Source organism: Cherax quadricarinatus, chromosome 18 (genome assembly GCF_038502225.1).
Source record: "Cherax quadricarinatus isolate ZL_2023a chromosome 18, ASM3850222v1, whole genome shotgun sequence".
NCBI lineage: Eukaryota > Metazoa > Arthropoda > Malacostraca > Decapoda > Parastacidae > Cherax > Cherax quadricarinatus.
In genome coordinates, this window is record NC_091309.1 from 33,853,333 (window position 1) to 33,879,133 (window position 25,801).

General features: G+C 44.2%; 1 protein-coding gene across 13 annotated transcripts in view; it reads right to left on the reverse strand.

Annotated features, from left to right (window-relative positions):
- The window catches only part of LOC128689486 (GAS2-like protein 3), a 1,113,234-nt gene that overhangs the window by 695,003 nt on the left and 392,430 nt on the right, over positions 1 to 25,801 (reverse strand). For all 13 annotated transcript variants that reach the window (XR_008407186.1, XR_008407185.1, XM_070086395.1 and 10 more), the window contains exon 2: positions 23,504 to 25,096. Coding sequence is in view for 11 of the 13 variants with exons in the window: in XM_070086395.1 (XP_069942496.1) it covers positions 23,504 to 24,546 (1,043 nt within the window). In the remaining 2 variants the exon portion in view is untranslated. The remainder of the gene's footprint in view (positions 1 to 23,503; positions 25,097 to 25,801) is intronic.

The window sequence follows — 25,801 nt, forward strand, 5'->3', positions numbered from 1 at the left end:
TGCCTCTAACACACACTGGTGCTTCTAACACACACACTGGTGCTTCTAACACACACTGGTGCTTCTAACACACACACTGGTGCTTCTAACACACACACTGCTGCTTCTAACACACACACTGGTGCTTCTAACACATACACTGGTGCTTCTAACACACACACTTGTCCTTCTAACACACACACACTGGTGCTTCTAACACACACACTGGTGCTTCTAACACACACACTGGTGCTTCTAACACACACACTGGTGCTTCTAACACACACACTGATGCTTCTAACACACACACTGGTGCTTCTAACACACACTGGTGCTTCTAACACACACTGCTGCTTCTAACACACACTGGTGCTTCTAACACACACACTGGTGGTTCTAACACACACTGGTGCTTCTAACACACACACTGGTGGTTCTAACACACACTGGTGGTTCTAACACACACTGGTGCTTCTAACACACACTTGTGCTTCTAACACACACTGGTGCTTCTAACACACACACTGGTGGTTCTAACACACACACTGGTGCTTCTAACACACACTGGTGCTTCTAACACACACACTGGTGCTTCTAACACACACTTGTGCTTCTAACACACACTGGTGCTTCTAACACACACACTGGTGGTTCTAACACACACACTGGTGCTTCTAACACACACTGGTGCTTCTAACACACACACTGGTGGTTCTAACACACACACTGGTGCTTCTAACACACACACTGGTGCTTCTAACACACACTTGTGCTTCTAACACACACTGGTGCTTCTAACACACACACTGGTGCTTCTAACACACACACTGGTGGTTCTAACACACACACTGGTGGTTCTAACACACACACTGGTGGTTCTAACACACACACTGGTGCTTCTAACACACACTGGTGCTTCTAACACACACACTGGTGGTTCTAACACACACACTGGTGCTTCTAAAACACACACTTGTGCTTCTAACACACACTGGTGCTTCTAACACACACTGGTGCTTCTAACACACACACTTGTGCTTCTAACACACACACTTGTGCTTCTAACACACACTGGTGCTTCTAACACACACTGGTGCTTCTAACACACACACTGGTGCTTCTAACACACACACTGGTGGTTCTAACACACACTGGTGCTTCTAACACACACACTGGTGGTTCTAACACACACTGGTGCTTCTAACACACACTTGTGCTTCTAACACACACTGGTGCTTCTAACACACACTGGTGCTTCTAACACACACACTGGTGGTTCTAACACACACTGGTGCTTCTAACACACACACTGGTGGTTCTAACACACACACTGGTGCTTCTAACACACACTGGTGCTTCTAACACACACACTGGTGGTTCTAACAAACACTGGTTCTTCTAACACACACACTTGTGCTTCTAACACACACTGGTGCTTCTAACACACACTGGTGCTTTTAACACACACACTGGTGCTTCTAACACACACACTTGTGCTTCTAACACACACACTGGTGCTTCTAACACACACTGGTGCTTCTAACACACACACTGGTGCTTCTAACACACACTGGTGCTTCTAACACACACTGGTGCTTCTAACACACACACTGGTGCTTCTAACACACACTGGTGCTTTTAACACACACTGGTGCTTCTAACACACACACTAGTGCTTTTAACACGCACACACTGGTGCTTCTAACACACACTGGTGCTTCTAACACACACTGGTGCTTTTAACACAAACACTGGTGCTTCTAACACACACTAGTGCTTTTAACACACACACACTGGTGCTTCTAACACACACTTGTGCTTCTAACACACACTTGTGCTTCTAACACACACTGGTGCTTCTAACACACACTGGTGCTTCTAACACACACTGGTGCTTCTAACACACACATCGGTGCTTCTAACACACACTGGTGCTTCTAACACACACTGGTGCTTCTAACACACACTGGTGCTTCTAACACACACTGGTGCTTCTAACACACACTGGTGCTTCTAACACACACTGGTGCTTCTAACACACACTGGTGCTTCTAACACACACACTGGTGCTTCTAACACACACTGGTGCTTCTAACACACACTGGTGCTTCTAACACACACTGGTGCTTCTAACACACACTGGTGCTTCTAACACACACTGGTGCTTTTAACACACACTGGTGCTTCTAACACACACTGGTGCTTCTAACACACACTGGTGCTTCTAACACACACTGGTGCTTCCAACACACACTGGTGCTTCCAACACACACATCGGTGCTTCTAACACACACATCGGTGCTTCTAACACACACTGGTGCTTCTAACACACACTGGTGCTTCTAACACACACTGGTGCTTCTAACACACGCTGGTGCTTCTAACACACACTAGTGCTTCTAACACACACTAGTGCTTTTAACACACACACTGGTGCTTCTAACACACACTAGTGCTTTTAACACACACACTGGTGCTTCTAACACACACTGGTGCTTCTAACACACACTGGTGCTTTTAATACACACACTGGTGCTTTTAACACACACACTGGTGCTTTTAACACACTGGTGCTTTTAACACACACACTGGTGCTTCTAACACACACTGGTGCTTCTAACACACACACTGGTGCTTTTAACACACTCTGGTGCTTCTAACACACACACACTGGTGCTTCTAACACACACTGGCGCTTCTAACTAACTCTGGTGCCTCTAACACACACTTGTGCTTTTAACACACACACTGGTGCTTTTAACACACTCTGGTGCTTCTAACACACACACACTGGTGCTTCTAACACACAATGGCGCTTCTAACTAACTCTGGTGCCTCTAACACACACTGGTGCTTCTAACACACACTGGTGCTTCTAACACACACTGGTGCTTCTAACTCTGGTGCCTCTAACACACACTGGTGCTTCTAACACTCACTGGTGCTTCTAACTAACTTTGGTGCCTGTATCACACATTGATGCTTCTAACTAACTTTGTTAGAAGCACCAGTGTGTGTTAGAGGCACCAGAGTTAGTTAGAAGCACCAGTGTGTGTTAGAGGCACCACTCACTGGTGCTTCTAACTAACTTTGGTGCCTGTAACACACACTGGTGCTTCTAACATACACTGGTGCTTCTAACTAACTCTGGTGCCTCTAATACACACTGGTGCTTCTAACACACACTGGTGCTTCTAACTAACTCTGGTGCTTCTAACACCCACTGGTGCTTCTAACTAACTATGGTGCCTCTAACACATACTGGTGCTTCTAAAACACGCACTGGTGCTTCTAGCACACACACTGGTGCTTCTAACACGCACACACTGGTGCTTCTAACACACACTGGTGCTTCTAACACACACTGGTGCTTCTAACACACACACTGGTGCTTCTAACACACACTGGTGCTTCTAACACACACTGGTGCTTCTAACACACACTGGTGCTTCTAACACACACTGGTGCTTCTAACACACACTGGTGCTTCTAACACACACTGGTGCTTCTAACACACACTGGTGCTTCTAACACACACTGGTGCTTCTAACACACACTGGTGCTTCTAACACACACTGGTGCTTTTAACACACACTGGTGCTTCTAACACACACTGGTGCTTCTAACACACACTGGTGCTTCTAACACACACTGGTGCTTCTAACACACACTGGTGCTTCTAACACACACTGGTGCTTCCAACACACACTGGTGCTTCCAACACACACATCGGTGCTTCTAACACACACATCGGTGCTTCTAACACACACTGGTGCTTCTAACACACACTGGTGCTTCTAACACACACTGGTGCTTCTAACACACGCTGGTGCTTCTAACACACACTAGTGCTTCTAACACACACTAGTGCTTTTAACACACACACTGGTGCTTCTAACACACACTAGTGCTTTTAACACACACACTGGTGCTTCTAACACACACTGGTGCTTCTAACACACACTGGTGCTTTTAATACACACACTGGTGCTTTTAACACACACACTGGTGCTTTTAACACACTGGTGCTTTTAACACACACACTGGTGCTTCTAACACACACTGGTGCTTCTAACACACACACTGGTGCTTTTAACACACTCTGGTGCTTCTAACACACACACACTGGTGCTTCTAACACACACTGGCGCTTCTAACTAACTCTGGTGCCTCTAACACACACTTGTGCTTTTAACACACACACTGGTGCTTTTAACACACTCTGGTGCTTCTAACACACACACACTGGTGCTTCTAACACACACTGGCGCTTCTAACTAACTCTGGTGCCTCTAACACACACTGGTGCTTCTAACACACACTGGTGCTTCTAACACTCACTGGTGCTTCTAACTAACTTTGGTGCCTGTATCACACATTGATGCTTCTAACTAACTTTGTTAGAAGCACCAGTGTGTGTTAGAGGCACCAGAGTTAGTTAGAAGCACCAGTGTGTGTTAGAGGCACCACTCACTGGTGCTTCTAACTAACTTTGGTGCCTGTAACACACACTGGTGCTTCTAACATACACTGGTGCTTCTAACTAACTCTGGTGCCTCTAATACACACTGGTGCTTCTAACACACACTGGTGCTTCTAACTAACTCTGGTGCTTCTAACACCCACTGGTGCTTCTAACTAACTATGGTGCCTCTAACACATACTGGTGCTTCTAAAACACGCACTGGTGCTTCTAGCACACACACTGGTGCTTCTAACACGCACACACTGGTGCTTCTAACACACACTGGTGCTTCTAACACACACACTGGTGCTTCTAACACACACTGGTGCTTCTAACACACACTGGTGCTTCTAACACACACACTGGTGCTTCTAACACACACTGGTGCTTTTAACACACACTGGTGCTTCTAACACACACACTAGTGCTTTTAACACGCACACACTGGTGCTTCTAACACACACTGGTGCTTCTAACACACACTGGTGCTTTTAACCCAAACACTGGTGCTTCTAACACACACTAGTGCTTTTAACACACACACACTGGTGCTTCTAACACACACTTGTGCTTCTAACACACACTTGTGCTTCTAACACACACTGGTGCTTCTAACACACACTGGTGCTTCTAACACACACTGGTGCTTCTAACACACACTGGTGCTTCTAACACACACTGGTGCTTCTAACACACTCTGGTGCTTCTAACACACACACACTGGTGCTTCTAACACACACTGGCGCTTCTAACTAACTCTGGTGCCTCTAACACACACTTGTGCTTTTAACACACACACTAGTGCTTTTAACACACACACTGGTGCTTTTAACACACACACTAGTGCTTTTAACACACACACTGGTGCTTTTAACACACACACACTGGTGCTTCTAACACACACTGGTGCTTCTAACACACACTGATGCTTCTAACACACACATTGGTGCTTTTAACACACACACTGGTGGTTCTAACACACACTGGTGCGTCTAACACACACTGGTGCTTTTAACACACACTGGTCCTTTTAACACACACACTGGTGCTTCTAACACACACACTGGTGCTTCTAACACACACACTGATGCTTCTAACACACACTGGTGCTTTTAACACACACACTGGTGGTTCTAACACACATTGGTGCTTTTAACACACACACTGGTGCTTCTAACACACACACACTGGTGCTTCTAACACACACACTGGTGCTTTTAACACACACACTGGTGGTTCTAACACACATTGGTGCTTTTAACACACACACTGGTGCTTCTAACACACACACACTGGTGCTTCTAACACACACACTGGTGCTTTTAACACACACACTGGTGCTTCTAACACACACACTTGTGCTTTTAACACACACACTGGTGCTTCTAACACACACACTTGTGCTTTTAACACACACACTGGTGCTTCTAACACACACACTTGTGCTTTTAACACACACACTGGTGGTTCTAACACACATTGGTGCTTTTAACACACACACTGGTGGTTCTAACACACACTGGTGCTTCTAACACAAACTGGAGCTTCTAACTAACTTTGGTGCTTCTAACACACACTGGAGCTTCTAACTAACTCTGGTGCCTCTAACACACACTGGTGCTTCTAACACACCAACTTTTGCTTCTAAAACTCGCTGGTGTTTTTAACACACACTGGTGCTCCTAACACACAAACTGGTGCTTCTAACACACGCAATGGTGCTTCCAACACACACTGGTGCTTCCAACACACACTGGTGCTTCTAACACACACTGGTGCTTCTAACACACACTGGTGATTCTAACACATACACCTTTGCTTCTAACACACAACTTTTGCTTCTAACACACACTCGTGTTTCTACCACAAGCACACACTGGTGCTTCTAACACACACACACACGCTGGTGATTCTAACACACACACACTGGTGCTTCTAACACACACACACACACTGATGCTTCTAACACACACACACATATACACACACACTGGTGCTTCTAATATACACGCACACACACTGGTGCTTCTAACACACACACACATATACACACACACTGGTGCTTCTAATATACACGCACACACACTGGTGCTTCTAACACACTCACGCTGGTGCTTCTAACACACTCACGCTGGTGCTTCTAACACACTCACGCTGGTGCTTCTAACACACACGCTGGTGTTTCCAACACACACACTGGTGGTCTAACACACACTGGTGCCTCTAACACACATTAGTGCTTCTAATACACTTGTGCTTCAAACACACCCACACTGGTGCTTCTAACACACACACTGGTTCTTCTAACACACACACACACACACACACACACACACACACACACACACACACACACACACACACACACACACACCCACCCACACCCACACACACACACACACACACACACACACACACACACACACACACACACACACACACACACACTGGTGTGGCAGACATTGTGCCCTTTACACTAGCTTCCTCGTCCACATTAAAGGAGACAAGACTACATATATGACAAGGCAGGTCTGTATGACGCACCACTCCACATCCACCTCATACATGACAAGGCAGGTCTGTATGACGCACCACTCCACATCCACCTAATACATGATAAGGCAGGTCTGTATGACACACCACTCCACATGCACCTCATACATGACAAGGCAGGTCTGTATGACGCACCACTCCACATCCACCTAATACATGATAAGGCAGGTCTGTATGACACACCACTCCACATGCACCTCATACATGACAAGGCAGGTCTGTATGACGCACCACTCCACATCCACCTCATACATGACAAGGCAGGTCTGTATGACGCACCACTCCACATGCACCTCATACATGACAAGGCAGGTCTGTATGACGCACCACTCCACATCCACCTCATACATGACAAGGCAGGTCTGTATGACGCACCACTCCACATCCACCTAATACATGACAAGGCAGGTCTGTATGACACACCACTCCACATGCACCTCATACATGACAAGGCAGGTCTGTATGACGCACCACTCCACATCCACCTAATACATGACAAGGCAGGTCTGTATGACGCACCACTCCACATGCACCTCATACATGACAAGGCAGGTCTGTATGACGCACCACTCCACATCCACCTAATACATGATAAGGCAGGTCTGTATGACACACCACTCCACATGCACCTCATACATGACAAGGCAGGTCTGTATGACGCACCACTCCACATCCACCTCATACATGACAAGGCAGGTCTGTATGACGCACCACTCCACATCCACCTCATACATGACAAGGCAGGTCTGTATGACGCACCACTCCACATCCACCTCGTACATGACAAGGCAGGTCTGTATGACACCACTCCACATCCTCCTCATACATAACAAGGCAGGTCTGTATGACACCACTCCACATCCTCCTCATACATAAGGCAGGTCTGTATGACACCACTCCACATCCTCCTCATACATAACAAGGCAGGTCTGTATGACACCACTCCACATCCTCCTCATACATAACAAGGCAGGTCTGTATGACACCACTCCACATCCTCCTCATACATAACAAGGCAGGTCTGTATGACACACCACTCCACATCCTCCTCATACATAACAAGGCAGGTCTGTATGACACCACTCCACATCCTCCTCATACATAACAAGGCAGGTCTGTATGACACACCACTCCACATCCACCTCATACATAACAAGGCAGGTCTGTATGACACACCACTCCACATCCTCCTCATACATAACAAGGCAGGTCTGTATGACACCACTCCACATCCTCCTCATACATAACAAGGCAGGTCTGTATGACACACCACTCCACATCCTCCTCATACATAAGGCAGGTCTGTATGACACCAATCCACATCCTCCTCATACATAACAAGGCAGGTCTGTATGACACACCACTCCACATCCTCCTCATACATAACAAGGCAGGTCTGTATGACACCACTCCACATCCTCCTCATACATAACAAGGCAGGTCTGTATGACACACCACTCCACATCCTCCTCATACATAACAAGGCAGGTCTGTATGACACCACTCCACATCCACCTCATACATAACAAGGCAGGTCTGTATGACACACCACTCCTCATCCTCCTCATACATAACAAGGCAGGTCTGTATGACACACCACTCCACATCCACCTCATACATAACAAGGCAGGTCTGTATGACACCACTCCACATCCTCCTCATACATAACAAGGCAGGTCTGTATGACACCACTCCACATCCTCCTCATACATAACAAGGCAGGTCTGTATGACACACCACTCCACATCCTCCTCATACATAACAAGGCAGGTCTGTATGACACACCACTCCACATCCTCCTCATACATAACAAGGCAGGTCTGTATGACACCACTCCACATCCTCCTCATACATAACAAGGCAGGTCTGTATGACACCACTCCACATCCTCCTCATACATAACAAGGCAGGTCTGTATGACACACCACTCCACATCCTCCTCATACATAACAAGGCAGGTCTGTATGACACACCACTCCACATCCTCCTCATACATAACAAGGCAGGTCTGTATGACACCACTCCACATCCACCTCATACATAACAAGGCAGGTCTGTATGACACCACTCCACATCCTCCTCATACATAACAAGGCAGGTCTGTATGACACACCACTCCACATCCTCCTCATACATGATAAACATAGGACTAATAACATCAGGAATCCCTCGAAACAGGTTGCCTAGATGCTGCTAAAAGGTTCGTGATCCAAGAAGCCTGAGCTACCCGTCTCTGCTTCCTCGGATGAAACTTGATGAATAACCTAACCGTCTTCCAGAGAATGTCATACAAGCTAGAGCATCAGTCTTCCAGAGAATGTCATACAAGCTAGAGCATCAGTCTTCCAGAGAATGTCATACAAGCTAGAGCATCAGTCTTCCAGAGAATGTCATACAAGCTAGAGCATCAGTCTTCCAGAGAACGTCATACAAGCTAGAACATCAGTCTTCCAGAGAATGTCATACAAGCTAGAGCATCAGTCTTCCAGAGAATGTCATACAAGCTAGAGCATCAGTCTTCCAGAGAATGTCATACAAGCTAGAACATCAGTCTTCCAGAGAATGTCATACAAGCTAGAGCATCAGTCTTCCAGAGAATGTCATACAAGCTAGAGCATCAGTCTTCCAGAGAATGTCATACAAGCTAGAGCATCAGTCTTCCAGAGAATGTCATACAAGCTAGAGCATCAGTCTTCCAGAGAATGTCATACAAGCTAGAGCATCAGTCTTCCAGAGAATGTCATACAAGCTAGAGCATCAGTCTTCCAGAGAATGTCATACAAGCTAGAGCATCAGTCTTCCAGAGAATGTCATACAAGCTAGAGCATCAGTCTTCCAGAGAATGTCATACAAGCTAGAACATCAGTCTTCCAGAGAATGTCATACAAGCTAGAGCATCAGTCTTCCAGAGAATGTCATACAAGCTAGAGCATCAGTCTTCCAGAGAATGTCATACAAGCTGGAGCATCAGTCTTCCAGAGAATGTCATACAAGCTAGAGCATCAGTCTTCCAGAGAATGTCATACAAGCTAGAACATCAGTCTTCCAGAGAATGTCATACAAGCTAGAGCATCAGTCTTCCAGAGAATGTCATACAAGCTAGAACATCAGTCTTCCAGAGAATGTCATACAAGCTAGAACATCAGTCTTCCAGAGAATGTCATACAAGCTAGAACATCAGTCTTCCAGAGAATGTCATACAAGCTAGAACATCAGTCTTCCAGAGAATGTCATACAAGCTAGAGCATCAGTCTTCCAGAGAATGTCATACAAGCTAGAGCATCAGTCTTCCAGAGAATGTCATACAAGCTAGAACATCAGTCTTCCAGAGAATGTCATACAAGCTAGAGCATCAGTCTTCCAGAGAATGTCATACAAGCTAGAGCATCAGTCTTCCAGAGAATGTCATACAAGCTAGAGCATCAGTCTTCCAGAGAATGTCATACAAGCTAGAGCATCAGTCTTCCAGAGAATGTCATACAAGCTAGAGCATCAGTCTTCCAGAGAATGTCATACAAGCTAGAGCATCAGTCTTCCAGAGAATGTCATACAAGCTAGAGCATCAGTCTTCCAGAGAATGTCATACAAGCTAGAGCATCAGTCTTCCAGAGAATGTCATACAAGCTAGAACATCAGTCTTCCAGAGAATGTCATACAAGCTAGAGCATCAGTCTTCCAGAGAATGTCATACAAGCTAGAGCATCAGTCTTCCAGAGAATGTCATACAAGCTAGAGCATCAGTCTTCCAGAGAATGTCATACAAGCTAGAGCATCAGTCTTCCAGAGAATGTCATACAAGCTAGAACATCAGTCTTCCAGAGAATGTCATACAAGCTAGAGCATCAGTCTTCCAGAGAATGTCATACAAGCTAGAACATCAGTCTTCCAGAGAATGTCATACAAGCTAGAACATCAGTCTTCCAGAGAATGTCATACAAGCTAGAACATCAGTCTTCCAGAGAATGTCATACAAGCTAGAACATCAGTCTTCCAGAGAATGTCATACAAGCTAGAGCATCAGTCTTCCAGAGAATGTCATACAAGCTAGAACATCAGTCTTCCAGAGAATGTCATACAAGCTAGAACATCAGTCTTCCAGAGAATGTCATACAAGCTAGAACATCAGTCTTCCAGAGAATGTCATACAAGCTAGAACATCAGTCTTCCAGAGAATGTCATACAAGCTAGAGCATCAGTCTTCCAGAGAATGTCATACAAGCTAGAGCATCAGTCTTCCAGAGAATGTCATACAAGCTAGAACATCAGTCTTCCAGAGAATGTCATACAAGCTAGAGCATCAGTCTTCCAGAGAATGTCATACAAGCTAGAACATCAGTCTTCCAGAGAATGTCATACAAGCTAGAACATCAGTCTTCCAGAGAATGTCATACAAGCTAGAGCATCAGTCTTCCAGAGAATGTCATACACGCTAGAACATCAGTCTTCCAGAGAATGTCATACAAGCTAGAGCATCAGTCTTCCAGAGAATGTCATACAAGCTAGAACATCAGTCTTCCAGAGAATGTCATACAAGCTAGAGCATCAGTCTTCCAGAGAATGTCATACAAGCTAGAACATCAGTCTTCCAGAGAATGTCATACAAGCTAGAGCATCAGTCTTCCAGAGAATGTCATACAAGCTAGAGCATCAGTCTTCCAGAGAATGTCATACAAGCTAGAACATCAGTCTTCCAGAGAATGTCATACAAGCTAGAGCATCAGTCTTCCAGAGAATGTCATACAAGCTAGAGCATCAGTCTTCCAGAGAATGTCATACAAGCTAGAGCATCAGTCTTCCAGAGAATGTCATACAAGCTAGAGCATCAGTCTTCCAGAGAATGTCATACAAGCTAGAGCATCAGTCTTCCAGAGAATGTCATACAAGCTAGAGCATCAGTCTTCCAGAGAATGTCATACAAGCTAGAGCATCAGTCTTCCAGAGAATGTCATACAAGCTAGAGCATCAGTCTTCCAGAGAATGTCATACAAGCTAGAACATCAGTCTTCCAGAGAATGTCATACAAGCTAGAGCATCAGTCTTCCAGAGAATGTCATACAAGCTAGAGCATCAGTCTTCCAGAGAATGTCATACAAGCTAGAGCATCAGTCTTCCAGAGAATGTCATACAAGCTAGAGCATCAGTCTTCCAGAGAATGTCATACAAGCTAGAACATCAGTCTTCCAGAGAATGTCATACAAGCTAGAGCATCAGTCTTCCAGAGAATGTCATACAAGCTAGAACATCAGTCTTCCAGAGAATGTCATACAAGCTAGAACATCAGTCTTCCAGAGAATGTCATACAAGCTAGAACATCAGTCTTCCAGAGAATGTCATACAAGCTAGAGCATCAGTCTTCCAGAGAATGTCATACAAGCTAGAACATCAGTCTTCCAGAGAATGTCATACAAGCTAGAACATCAGTCTTCCAGAGAATGTCATACAAGCTAGAACATCAGTCTTCCAGAGAATGTCATACAAGCTAGAACATCAGTCTTCCAGAGAATGTCATACAAGCTAGAGCATCAGTCTTCCAGAGAATGTCATACAAGCTAGAGCATCAGTCTTCCAGAGAATGTCATACAAGCTAGAACATCAGTCTTCCAGAGAATGTCATACAAGCTAGAGCATCAGTCTTCCAGAGAATGTCATACAAGCTAGAACATCAGTCTTCCAGAGAATGTCATACAAGCTAGAACATCAGTCTTCCAGAGAATGTCATACAAGCTAGAGCATCAGTCTTCCAGAGAATGTCATACAAGCTAGAACATCAGTCTTCCAGAGAATGTCATACAAGCTAGAGCATCAGTCTTCCAGAGAATGTCATACAAGCTAGAACATCAGTCTTCCAGAGAATGTCATACAAGCTAGAGCATCAGTCTTCCAGAGAATGTCATACAAGCTAGAGCATCAGTCTTCCAGAGAATGTCATACAAGCTAGAGCATCAGTCTTCCAGAGAATGTCATACAAGCTAGAGCATCAGTCTTCAAGAGAATGTCATACAAGCTAGAACATCAGTCTTCCAGAGAATGTCATACAAGCTAGAGCATCAGTCTTCCAGAGAATGTCATACAAGCTAGAGCATCAGTCTTCCAGAGAATGTCATACAAGCTAGAACATCAGTCTTCCAGAGAATGTCATACAAGCTAGAGCATCAGTCTTCCAGAGAATGTCATACAAGCTAGAGCATCAGTCTTCCAGAGAATGTCATACAAGCTAGAACATCAGTCTTCCAGAGAACGTCATACAAGCTAGAACATCAGTCTTCCAGAGAACGTCATACAAGCTAGAGCATCAGTCTTCCAGAGAACGTCATACAAGCTAGAACATCAGTCTTCCAGAGAACGTCATACAAGCTAGAACATCAGTCTTCCAGAGAATGTCATACAAGCTAGAGCATCAGTCTTCCAGAGAATGTCATACAAGCTAGAACATCAGTCTTCCAGAGAACGTCATACAAGCTAGAGCATCAGTCTTCCAGAGAACGTCATACAAGCTAGAACATCAGTCTTCCAGAGAATGTCATACAAGCTAGAGCATCAGTCTTCCAGAGAATGTCATACAAGCTAGAACATCAGTCTTCCAGAGAATGTCATACAAGCTAGAGCATCAGTCTTCCAGAGAACGTCATACAAGCTAGAACATCAGTCTTCCAGAGAATGTCATACAAGCTAGAGCATCAGTCTTCCAGAGAACGTCATACAAGCTAGAGCATCAGTCTTCCAGAGAACGTCATACAAGCTAGAACATCAGTCTTCCAGAGAACGTCATACAAGCTAGAACATCAGTCTTCCAGAGAATGTCATACAAGCTAGAACATCAGTCTTCCAGAGAATGTCATACAAGCTAGAGCATCAGTCTTCCAGAGAACGTCATACAAGCTAGAACATCAGTCTTCCAGAGAATGTCATACAAGCTAGAGCATCAGTCTTCCAGAGAATGTCATACAAGCTAGAGCATCAGTCTTCCAGAGAATGTCATACAAGCTAGAGCATCAGTCTTCCAGAGAACGTCATACAAGCTAGAGCATCAGTCTTCCAGAGAATGTCATACAAGCTAGAGCATCAGTCTTCCAGAGAATGTCATACAAGCTAGAACATCAGTCTTCCAGAGAATGTCATACAAGCTAGAACATCAGTCTTCCAGAGAACGTCATACAAGCTAGAGCATCAGTCTTCCAGAGAATGTCATACAAGCTAGAGCATCAGTCAGGCCACAAAACAAGTGAGAGTTTGCGTCAAACCTCTTAGCACGTACTTTATAAAGCCAGTTTTGGTGTGAGAGATGATATAGTTCAGGTATACACAATTTTACACTGTAGTTGGAAAGAGTTTTTCTGTAAGTTACCACAGAAGAACCTGTGTGTAAATGGTTCAGAAAACCGACAAGTTGATAAATCAAGACACCTGGGCAACATTTTGTAATTTCGGCACGTAAACATACTTGAATATAACAACACTGCGACTAACCAGGGACTCGAACCCATGCTTGAATATATTTGGAGCCATAGCAGAGTTATCCGTATATAGATTATCAGCGCCAGCAAGGTGTCTGCGGCCATCACTGGTACCAAACACTAGAAAGCTTACCTTTGGCCCGTTATCACTGGGTAAAAACTCTTCGGTATTACGGCATACTGTTTGAGTAAACCGGTAGGAAGTTCACCTAGACCTTTTATCAGGTGTGGCACACCTGTGGAGTTGGCCGCTGGTGGCGTAGACTTCGTTTACAAGTATCAGCAGAAGTGTGTGTGTGTGCGCGCGCGCGCAACATCAGAGTCGATGTAATCAGTCCATCAATCTTTTCAAGATTGATGGACTGATTGCATTAACTCCAGGCAAAGAGACTGATTACCTGAAATTCCTTCTGACCTTCACTATTCTCCTTTGTATAGGACTGACGAAGCCACTGTGTGGCGAAATATTTCCTCAGTAAGATACCTAAGTGTTGCACATGTGTCTGATACATCAAATTTTTGGTTCTCTGAACCACTTATCAACATCATCGCCTCGACTCACACCGTGACTATAGACCTGAGGTGGTTTGTCTTAGATGTTATGATCTTGATCTTTCATCTAACTGCATACTTGACAAGACGAACTTGGCTCTGTGGCATGGTTATGAGACTGACTTATCTCTGGATTTTCCCACTCTAGGTTTGTCATCACTCTACCAGGACAGTAACCAGTGCATCTCTTAGCACTCCACCACGACCTGGTTTTGTCAGTACACGTTTGGTATATATGAACCTCTTGTAGCAGATTTTATTACGATTATTACTGCCGATAAATTCTATGGCGAGAAGCGTAATTTTTTTCAGTATATACAGGAATTGTTGGTCCAAAACGATACCGAGGCCGGAACTTCCCACTTTCCAGACTATCGCAGGGAAACAAAGTTATGACTGTATACAGATTATCTCAACGTTGCCGCCCACCAAACGACTCATCAAAACAACTTGACCTGACTTTTTCTTCTCACTTTTGTTCCTGAATTCTAGTAGGCTGAGTTTGGCTTAATTCTGATGTTTCGCTCATGGTTGTATGACCCTTCCAGAGTACCCCTAGTTGATGTATGCGGATACGAGCTGTAGAGATGACCTGCTGTAGCGCCTTCGATGTGGAATTAGACACATGTTCAACATCTAGGTATATTTATTTGTAGACGTTTCGCCATCCAGTGGCTTTATCAATACGAGTTCAAGGAAATAACGGGAAGACTGTGGATCTGTATATAAAAGATGAAGTAATCAGTCCCTCAGCCTTGAAGTTGCACGGAAGTCTTCAAGACTTCCGTGCAAAGTAGAGTTCCTGTACTTTGATAGTCTGGTATGGTGAGTCACCATTGGATTATGATATTTTTGCTCTTTTGGAAAGACAGCTAGGGAGCGAGAGACGGCTAATGTTTTTTTTAGTCAATCTTTTGGAGTGGGGAAGCGCCGATGTGAAAAAGTAAACTCTGGTTGGGTTGACAGTACCAGCCAGCTGGTGAGGATACTCGGCGACGGCCACGAAGGTATGATATACAGACACGGTATTATAAGTAACCCGGTGTGATGGTGCTGCTGTGCGAGACATGTCAAACACTAACAATCCTTATAGGCAAAACTTTTTCGCCTGCGCTTCAGGCTTCTTCAGTCGAATATAGAAATGAATCACTCCTGGAGATAAACCTTTGAGGATGAGTTGCGACAGTTTTTCTAGTCACCTTGGGCCAGGCTCGTCTGGTGGCGTTGGTGGAAAACGAGGTGAAGAGGTAGTTTGATGTAATCAGTCTATCACCCTAGGTGCAAGATGATCATTCTTGTATAATCCTGTTATTATACATCCAGCAGGTCAAAGACAGGTTACTGGAGATTAAGAATTGTCTTGATAACTAATCAGACTCATCCCCAGATATCCAGTTGCTTGGAAACTTCAATCTGCGATGTCTTCAATGGAAGAATGTAGCAAGGACTGTAATTGCAGTGTGTATTCCTGGAGCTAGTTTGGCGGAGCACTCGCACACAATAGAATTATTAAACCTCAGCAATAAATTCGCCTTCAACGAGCAGATTGCTGAATACACCAAACAAGGAACCACCCGGTCCTTATATTTATGTATAATGAAGCTCTAGTCCGGGACATAACGGTAGTGAAGACTGCAGTCTCACACCACAGTATACTCGAGGTACAAACCTATGTGCATAGTGGCCTGGAACAGTAAAACACGTTCAATTTCAACAGATTTAGCTTCAAAAGCAGCATTAACTGGGACCATATAAATAGTGAACTTAACAAGATATGCTGGGATGACAACCTGACCATCGAGGATCTACACTAGTTACTTGGGATGATGAACTCTGGATGTTAGACGTGTGTTCCAGACACACAACTCCGTGGCATAGGGTAAGAGACGCTTCTTTTTAACCGAACATGACGTTTTCTTATGATAATGATATTGGAGTATATCGCGCCAACTTGACTGCACCATATAATGTCCAGGTGAGACAGGAAGCTAAGCGCCATAACTAAAATCAGGAAAAAATCGCAAATACTTCTCCTCTTACGCAAAATCCAGGTCAAAAATCACATCCAGTAGAGTTCCTATACTTAAAGGAGACGAAACATACACTGAGGACAGAACAAGTGAAAATTTGTGTATGCAATAATTTCGCCAAAATCATTCTGAACCTAACGAAAAAAATATATTTGATTGTGTTTTTTTAGTACTAAATTATTGTAAACGTATTTAAAATATATTTAGTTGGGTTAGGCTAAAATAAATTACACTTGTTATAATAAGGTTAGGTAAGTTTTCTAAGATTCTTTTGGTCCAAAATTATAAATTTTTACATTAACATTGATGAAAAAAATATATCTTTAAACGTATAAGAGAAAATTTCAGAAAGGACTTAATTTTAAATGAGTTCTTGCTAACTGACCAGTTTTACATATTCGGCACGACATATATATATATATATATATATATATATATATATATATATATATATATATATATATATATATATATATATATATATATGGAGTGAATGATGGTGAAAGTTTTTCTTTTTCGGGCCACCCTGCCTTGGTGGGAATCGGCCAGTGTGATAAAAATACATATATATATATATATATATATATATATATATATATATATATGTATATATATATATATGTCGTGCCGAATAGGCAGAACTTGCGATCTTGGCTTAAATAGCAACGCTCATCTTGCCATATAGGACAAGTGAAAATTTGTGTATTCAATAATTTCGCCAAAATCATTCTGAACCTAACGAAAAAAATATATTTCACTGTGTTTGTTTAGTATTAAATTATTGTAAACAAATTTAAAATATATTTAGTTGGGTTAGGCTAAAATATATTGCTCTTGTTATAATAAGGTTAGGTAAGTTTTCTAAGATTCGTTTGGAGCAAAATTAAAAAATTTTACATTAACATTAATGAAAATATATATCTTTAAACGTATAAGAGAAATTTTTTATACCACCACGTGATATAACATCAACTGATCACTTAGCGCAGGTCGCTCCTACCTTTCACAGGTGTTAGATCATGATGCTGGTGTCCTGGTTCCTCTAAAAGACAAGCTAAATGCTGAGGTAGTCTTCAATGATTTTGTAAAATCGTTCGAAAAGTGTGATTATGGTGTAATTGCTTACAAAATGCGTTCAAAAGGAATAAATGGAAAAGTGGGCCCATGGTCAATTAATTTCTTAACGAAGATAATTGAGAGAGTAGCAGTAGTAAACAGAGTGAAGTCGCAGTGGCTGGTTTATTGTGCACCTCATATCTGTACTGTGGACGGGAGCGCAAAAACATATGTACACAGAAAAGGCCTAGGAACTAGGCCCCAAAAATGTTGACAGAAGTACATCTGGATTTATATCTACAGTGGACTTATCTGTTACAGGCAAATTTAGAAAATTTGCGTAATATATCTGGTATTTTATTTTCATTAATAACATATCTTTTACATATCACAGGTTATTATATAGTCTATCTCTATATTCCTCGATAAGTGAACTATTAAGCATATGTGTTCAAGATAGTGACTATAAGAGTGACCACATGTTTTGCATTTGGTTTGATCATCTGGGTGTCTGCCAGACTGAAAGAAGTACTTGTAACCAAGCCTAAGCCTGGTTATTGCAACATCAGTCAATCTGTTCACATTGCAAGTTGCTCCATAAACGTACTTATCTACGTTCATGTTATAGTGGGTTATAGATCTTCTCAGGCTTCTAACTGCATTCCTATAACATTGTTTCATTATTTACTTCTCTCCTTATATTATTCCTAATGCTAGATACACCAAAGTTATATTCTACATTATCTTTCCGAGTAATTTTCTTGGCTAACACATCAACTTGATCATGAAGGAGTAATCCAATGTGTGACTGAATACATAACAATTGTACGTTAATTCCTGTTTCCCGGATTTTTAAGTATCTGTACCTGGATCCTCCACTGAGTGATTATGTGAGCCAAGAGTCTTCAGTGATGACACAGAATTAGCAATAATGACAGAGTCAAGCTCAGTGTCGTAAGTTAACTTTAGCGCCATTAGGATGGCAAACAATTAAGTATGCAGTGTAGACGCCCAGTTGTTAATTCTGATACCTAAGTCAATAAAGTTGCTATCGTTCTTAACTAGGGAGGTGACAACAAGAGCAGATGCAGCCCTGCCAGTAGACTCCAGCTTAGAGCCATCAGTGTATATAACTTGTGGTAAATTATTACTGCTAGTTAGAAGAGAAATTTCTTTCTGAACAGTTGCTTTGACAAGTGATTTAAGGAAGGTATTACTAGTGATGAGCTTCTTGGGAGAGACTTGCAGGTATGTGATATTAAATGAACACATCTTCCATAGAGAGGTGAAACAGTTCGTGCAAGTTATAAAACTTAATACAATTACATCTATTCTAGACATTTAGTAAATTAATAGTGAGTGTCTGGTTCATTTCTTAACATTCTAATACCAAGGAACAGTGTTAATCTCAATAATCATATCACTGATACTAGAAACACCAAGCTCCTTCCTCACATTAAGAACCTTGGTAAATTTAGGACAGCCAAGAAAAAATCTGAGGGCTTCATTTTGCATTAACTCCAAAGGGTCGGAGAAAATTAATTATGCTACGCTCATGTTGATATTAGTGGCGGCAGGTTACCCCAGTGAACAGCTCTCTTCAACGTATGGTTCTTGCTCCACTACTGTTTCAGTCATATCCGACACTGACAAAAACATACATCATAACACCGTAACTAACATCCTATACTTATGTCACTAGGATCTGAGCGGCGTCCATCGAAGACAGGACGAATCTTCAGGCGGATATAAGTCAAGTCTTCCAAAGGTCATCGGGCAATGAGTTTCATTTGTTTCTTTATAGAAGAATATAAGAAATATTGTAACAGAATACAGGACAGACTCAAATTATTCAGCACAGGAAAGGTCCCATACCTTTACCTTTGATATATACCTTTGAATAGTTTCGAGAGGTTAACTACTCTCGGAGCCCGGCCATGGGCCAGGCTCGTCTGGTGCTTGTCTGGTCAACTAGGCTGTTGCTGCTGGAGACCTGCTGCTCCACATATCCATCACAGCCTGGTTGATTTGGCACCTGGTGAAGATACTTGTCCAGTTTCCTCTTGAAGGCTTCAACACTTGTTCCAGCAGTGTTTCTGACATCTTCTGGTAAGATGTTGAATAGTCTGGGACCCTGGATGTTGATACAGTGTTCCCTTATTGTCCCCACCGCACCCCTGCTCCTCACTGGGTTTATTTTACACTTCCTTCCATATCTCTCACTCCAGTATGTTGTTATGGCAGTGTGCAGATTTGGGACCAAGCCCTCGAGTACCTTCCAGGTATATATTATCATGTACCTCTCTCTCCTCTTCTCCAATGAGTACATGTTCAAGACTTGCAGGCGTTCCCAGTAGTTTAGGCGCTTTACTGGCTCAATGTGAGCCGTAAACGATCTCTGTATTTGTTCCAGCTCTGATATTTCTCCTGCCCTGGACGGGGCCGTCAGCACTGAGCAATATTCTAAGTGAGGGAGCACTAATGATTTGAAGAGTGCCACCATCGGCATTATTTCCCTTGTTTTGAAAGTTCTCAGTACCCACCCAGTCATCTTCCTAGCTGTTGTGATCTTTGTCTTGTTATGGTCTTAAAAAGAAAGGTCCGCTGACATAATTATTCCCAGGTCTTTTACGTGTTCCTTACGTTCTATTTGGTGACCCTCTTGAGTTTTGTAAATAGTGTTCCTTTTGAGTTCTTCAATCTTTCCATACCTAAGCAGCTGGAAATTTTAGTGTCATCTGCAAATGATGATACAAAAGTGTGACGGATGTTTTTATCTATATCTGCTATAAGGATGAGAAACAGCAGAGGTGCCAGGACAGTGCCTTGGGGCACTGAGCTTTTGACCTCGCTGATGCTGGATCTTGCCCTGTTCACAACTACTTTTTGTGTTGTGTGTGTTAGGAAACCGGAAATCCATCTGCCTACCTTCCCCGTAATGCGCTATCACCCCATGATCGCATTTGTCAAACGCCTTTGCAAAATCTGTGTAAATCACATCTGCGTTTTGGTCGTCTTCCAGTACCTCCGTAATTCTGTCATATTGGTTCAGCAGCTGTGACAGACATGATCGTCCTGCTCTAAAACCATACTAGTTCGGGTTATGCTCATGTGTGAGACCTGGAAGTAATGTCAGAAGATCTCTCATTCAAGGATCAAAACTGTATTGTTATTGTTACCACAAGGACAATGATAGGCTGGATAATTAGAGCTTTCAAGGCGAAATGATGAGCCAGTGATCATACTCTTCATGTCACTCGTTCTCTCCAGGCGGGAATACTACTGCATACTGACAACCTCCTTAACAGCAGGCTAGATTGCTTAGCTGGAAATCAGAGAACTTTCACTGCCCGTATACACTCGGTCAAGCATCTGAACTACTGGGAATGTTTGAGTTCCCTTCAACTGTATTCCTTGGAACGTAGGCGAGAAAGATTCGTAATAATTTACACCTGGAGGGAATGGACCCAAATTTGAACACTGAAATCACTCCATATGATAACGCAAGACTTGGCTGACGGTGAAAATATCTCAACTAAAAAGGAGGAGGTCGATGAGCACACTAAGAGAATTTGATGAGTGTCAGAGGTCCCCTACTCTTCACAATCCTCTCTCCGTGCCTAAGGGTAATTATCAAGAAACCTCCAGCTATCTTCATGAGGAAACAGGACAAGTTCCTCAAATCAGTGCCTGACCAGCCAAGCTGTGGCTCGTATGTTGGGTTGCGTGTTGACTACACCTTCATCCTTTGGGTCCAGGCAGTGAGGACGTTGACCTCCTGAAGCATCCTTCAGTCTTACCAGCTTGTCGGTATTGTGTGCCATTTATATTATGTAAGTGACCTAGGTTAGAAAAATACTGGGGTAACCTGGTAGCGTCTTGAAAGGGATTAGACACCTGTGCAACACCTGGGGATCATCGAGTAAAGAAGTTTCGCCAATCAGTAACTTTATCAGTTCAATACAGAAATATACAAAGGCATAAAGATGAGATAATGAGTACCTCAGCTTGTAAGCTGGTGCTCAGTGTCTTAGTCTCCATGTATCTGATGTATGTTGTAGGTAAAAATATGTAATCTTACGTAAAAGCCAGAATATAAGAGTCCATCCTCCTGCCTGTGGTTCAGAATCATCAACACGTAACTACTAAACACCAGCTTCCAGGCTGAGGGACTGATTACCTCATCTTCTACTGTCTTCGCACATCATCTCTGTATTAAACTGATAGAGCCACTTGTTGGTCAAACGTCTTCAAATAAAGATGCCCGGGTGTTACACATGTGTGTTCCCTCATCTTGTCGATACTGTACCCCAGGGCTCCCTAGACTTAACTCCTCCACACCTTCATGAAGCTTCAGATTGTTCATCGACCCCCAAGCATTTATTACATAAATAATTTAATAAACAGTACTTTAATAGTACTATGAATAAGAATAATTTCATAAAAAAATAGGTAAAATTTAAGTTATGAAAAATATAACATTTAACAAACCGTTTTTTACTGAAACTGTTGATATTGTTAATGGGAAGGATGTATCTGATGTATCTGACGAGCGTCAACAAGGACACTGATACTTGTTGATTAGTGAGTTTTAGTGGTAAGTCACCAAGCTCTTCAGGGTTTAATCTGTTCCTCTGCTTAGAAATGCATTTGCATGGCTAAAACCAGCCTCAACTATGAACTGACCCCCACCCACTTACCGGCCCTTTCAATAGTCCCAACGACCCTTAGGGGACCTATACTCACCACTTTGGTGAACACTGCTGTATACCACTACAGTAATGGTGGTCTTTCCATAGTAACTCGACTGGTACAACCACTTTAGTGACCTGGTGTGTTCTTGCCAGTGACCTGCCTGCTTGGAACCACTTGCTCTGATGCCCTGGCTAAGCTTTACCACGAGGTCAGCGTCCAAGGTAAAATAATTAGGTCTGATTACAACAAACAGATCACTCTTCCAGTGATCTTAGGGATCTTAGTGATCTTAGTCTGGGCGATGTGTTTGTTATTTAGTGCTAGGAGAAAGCTACCATGGGAAGGTGAGAGTGACCTTGACTATTGTAACCAGTGGTACTGACCTTGACTATTGTAACTAGTGCTACTGACCTGGAATATTGTGACTATTGCTATTGACCTTGAATATTGTAACCAGTGGTACTGACCTTGACTATTGTAACTAATGCTACTGACCTTGACTATTGTAACCAGTGGTACTGACCTTGACTATTGTAACTAATGCTACTGACCTTGACTATTGTAACCAGTGGTACTGACCTTGACTATTGTAACTAATGCTACTGACCTGGAATATTGTGACTATTGCTATTGACCTGGACTACTGTAACTAGTGCTACTGACCTGGACTAATGTAACTAGTGCTACTGACCTGGACTAATGTAACTAATCTTACTGACCTGGACTTGCTCCTGGGGGTCCTTGGGGTCCTTGGAGTCCTGGGGGTTACCACCACCTCTGAGGAGGAGCTGGACTGAAGGGCTGACTCCAGTCTGTCAGCCGCATCGCTGACGCCAGCGTCCTCGTACACACCGCTGGCGTCCATACCACTGACGTCCCCCGCCGGGTTTGTTGGTCCTCCGGCTGCCTCGGCTCCAGACCCAGGGCGGGAGGGGTCCTGGGAGGGGGTGGTGGTCCTGGGGTCTTCCGTCGCCCACACGACCTTGGTGGGGTGGTCGTCATCCTGAGCTCCGGGCGTGGTGGGCGTGCTGCGGGTGGTGGGCGTGGTGGTACCACGCCTCGACCCACTCCTACTTCTGTTAGGGGTGCGGGTGGGCTGGTCCAGCACAAAGTCCACTGAACCCCTGACTGGGGTGTCATCGTGGGTGCGGGTGGGTTTGCTGCCCACCTGTTGGGTACTCTTCAGCTGGATGGGCTTCTGACCCCGTGGGGGCGTGCCTGCGGCGGCGTGCAGGCAACCCACGGGCGTGCGGTCGTGCGCGCCGTACACCCTGCGGATGAAGGTTCCTGGTGGGTGTGCTGGAGGGGCGTAATCCGGCTGGGGGCGGATAGGCGGGGGACCGGGCACGCCCACAGGAGAGCGGGCTGGCGTGTGAGTGGGCGTGGTGTCCTCTGCTCGCGCCCACCACCCACCTGAGTCAGTCATGGCGCCCCCAAAGGCTATTTCCACAGGGGACATAGCAGTACTATCGAGCCCACCATTGTAGAGCGCCTCGCCCACGCCCTCAGGCAGGCCGGCGTGGGTAGCCGCGTATTCGTATGTGGTGGGCGCCGTGGGCGTGCGGTAGTGCGCCACGGTAAAGAAGGGCACTTCGTAATCGGTGTCTCCGCGGGCGGTGTAGGCTGGGGGCGGTGCATCCCCTGGGAAAGATGGGGTATCGTAGGGTCTAGGTGATGATTCAGGGGGAGAAGAGAAGCCTGGGGCAGCGTCTGCTGCCCTGGGGGAGGGTAGAGACTCTGGGGTAGTGCAGAGTGTGGTCATCACGCTGGTATCATCACTCCCATACTCGACCTCATCACCTCAACAAAGTCTCCGTCCGTAACAACATGTAAGGCTCGTGTGTCGTGGAAGCAACTACTCACCAACCGACTGATCCACTCACTAACCAACTGATCCACCCACCAACTGCTTCTCATGGACGGTTAGCTAACTTCTCCAATCTGAGGTGCCATTCAGAGCTAAATTGGGCAACTTGTACGTCAGGAGGAACCATCGGCCGCCCTCATACCCTCTCTCACCGCCCACCTTGCACATATAACAACACAATCACTTTCTGCAAGCCTCAAGCACTCGCTGCTGCTTTCATCATTTCCAGACTCCACTTTCTTTGAGTAACTTATGGTATACACTTAAACACAACTTTAACGGAAAGCAGTATCAAGTATACACCAGTGTGTTGCACTGAGGCTGAAGTGCAACTCAACCTGAAGTTTGGGCGAGGTAGTTGAGGGCGGCGGGGGCCAGTGCCGCCATCACGGACAACCTCGTCCACAGGAGCACCTCACTGCTACCGCCTCGCCACCATCGTCACCTGCAACACAACAAAATCAATCATATTAACCACTGTCAACACATCTACAAACCATGTTAAAAAATCTATAAATACTAAAATATTGTCTTTATCTTCAACACACGCCACAGAAACTTTGCAACACCACACGAAAAGCAAGTATGAAGGGATACACTAAATTTTTCAAAGTTTGCCTAACTTATAGGCCCGACCTGCGTCCATTAGTGGGTTTTTACACTAGTGACTCTACCTACCACTGCTGTGTAGAATAAAGGGATGTGTATCGTTATGGCTTTCATATACCTTTGAAGAGTTAAGAGTTTCACTACTCTCGGAGCCTGGCCATGGGCCGGCTCCTCTGGTACTGGCCTGGTCGACCAGGTTGTTGCTGCTGGAGGGCCGCTGCCCCACATATCACAGCCTGGTTGATCTGGCACCTAGTGAAGACTGATGAGTTAATTATCCAATCAGGTCATTAACTGAATCCAGTCCTCGAAGCTGCCATCCCATCCCCGGATATACTGGATTGCCTCTGTTTGTACACAAGGCAGTGTGCGTTCCCGGGTGGAGTTGTATCTCTGGGTGACCTGTAGGACATGTCAGCAGTAATCATCTGCATACATATTAATGCGGATTCAATGGTATTGGTAACAAGCCCTTACCATCCTGATGTGTGAGGTCTGTAAGTTATTAACCCGAGTTAGGGACATCATGAGATACATGCAT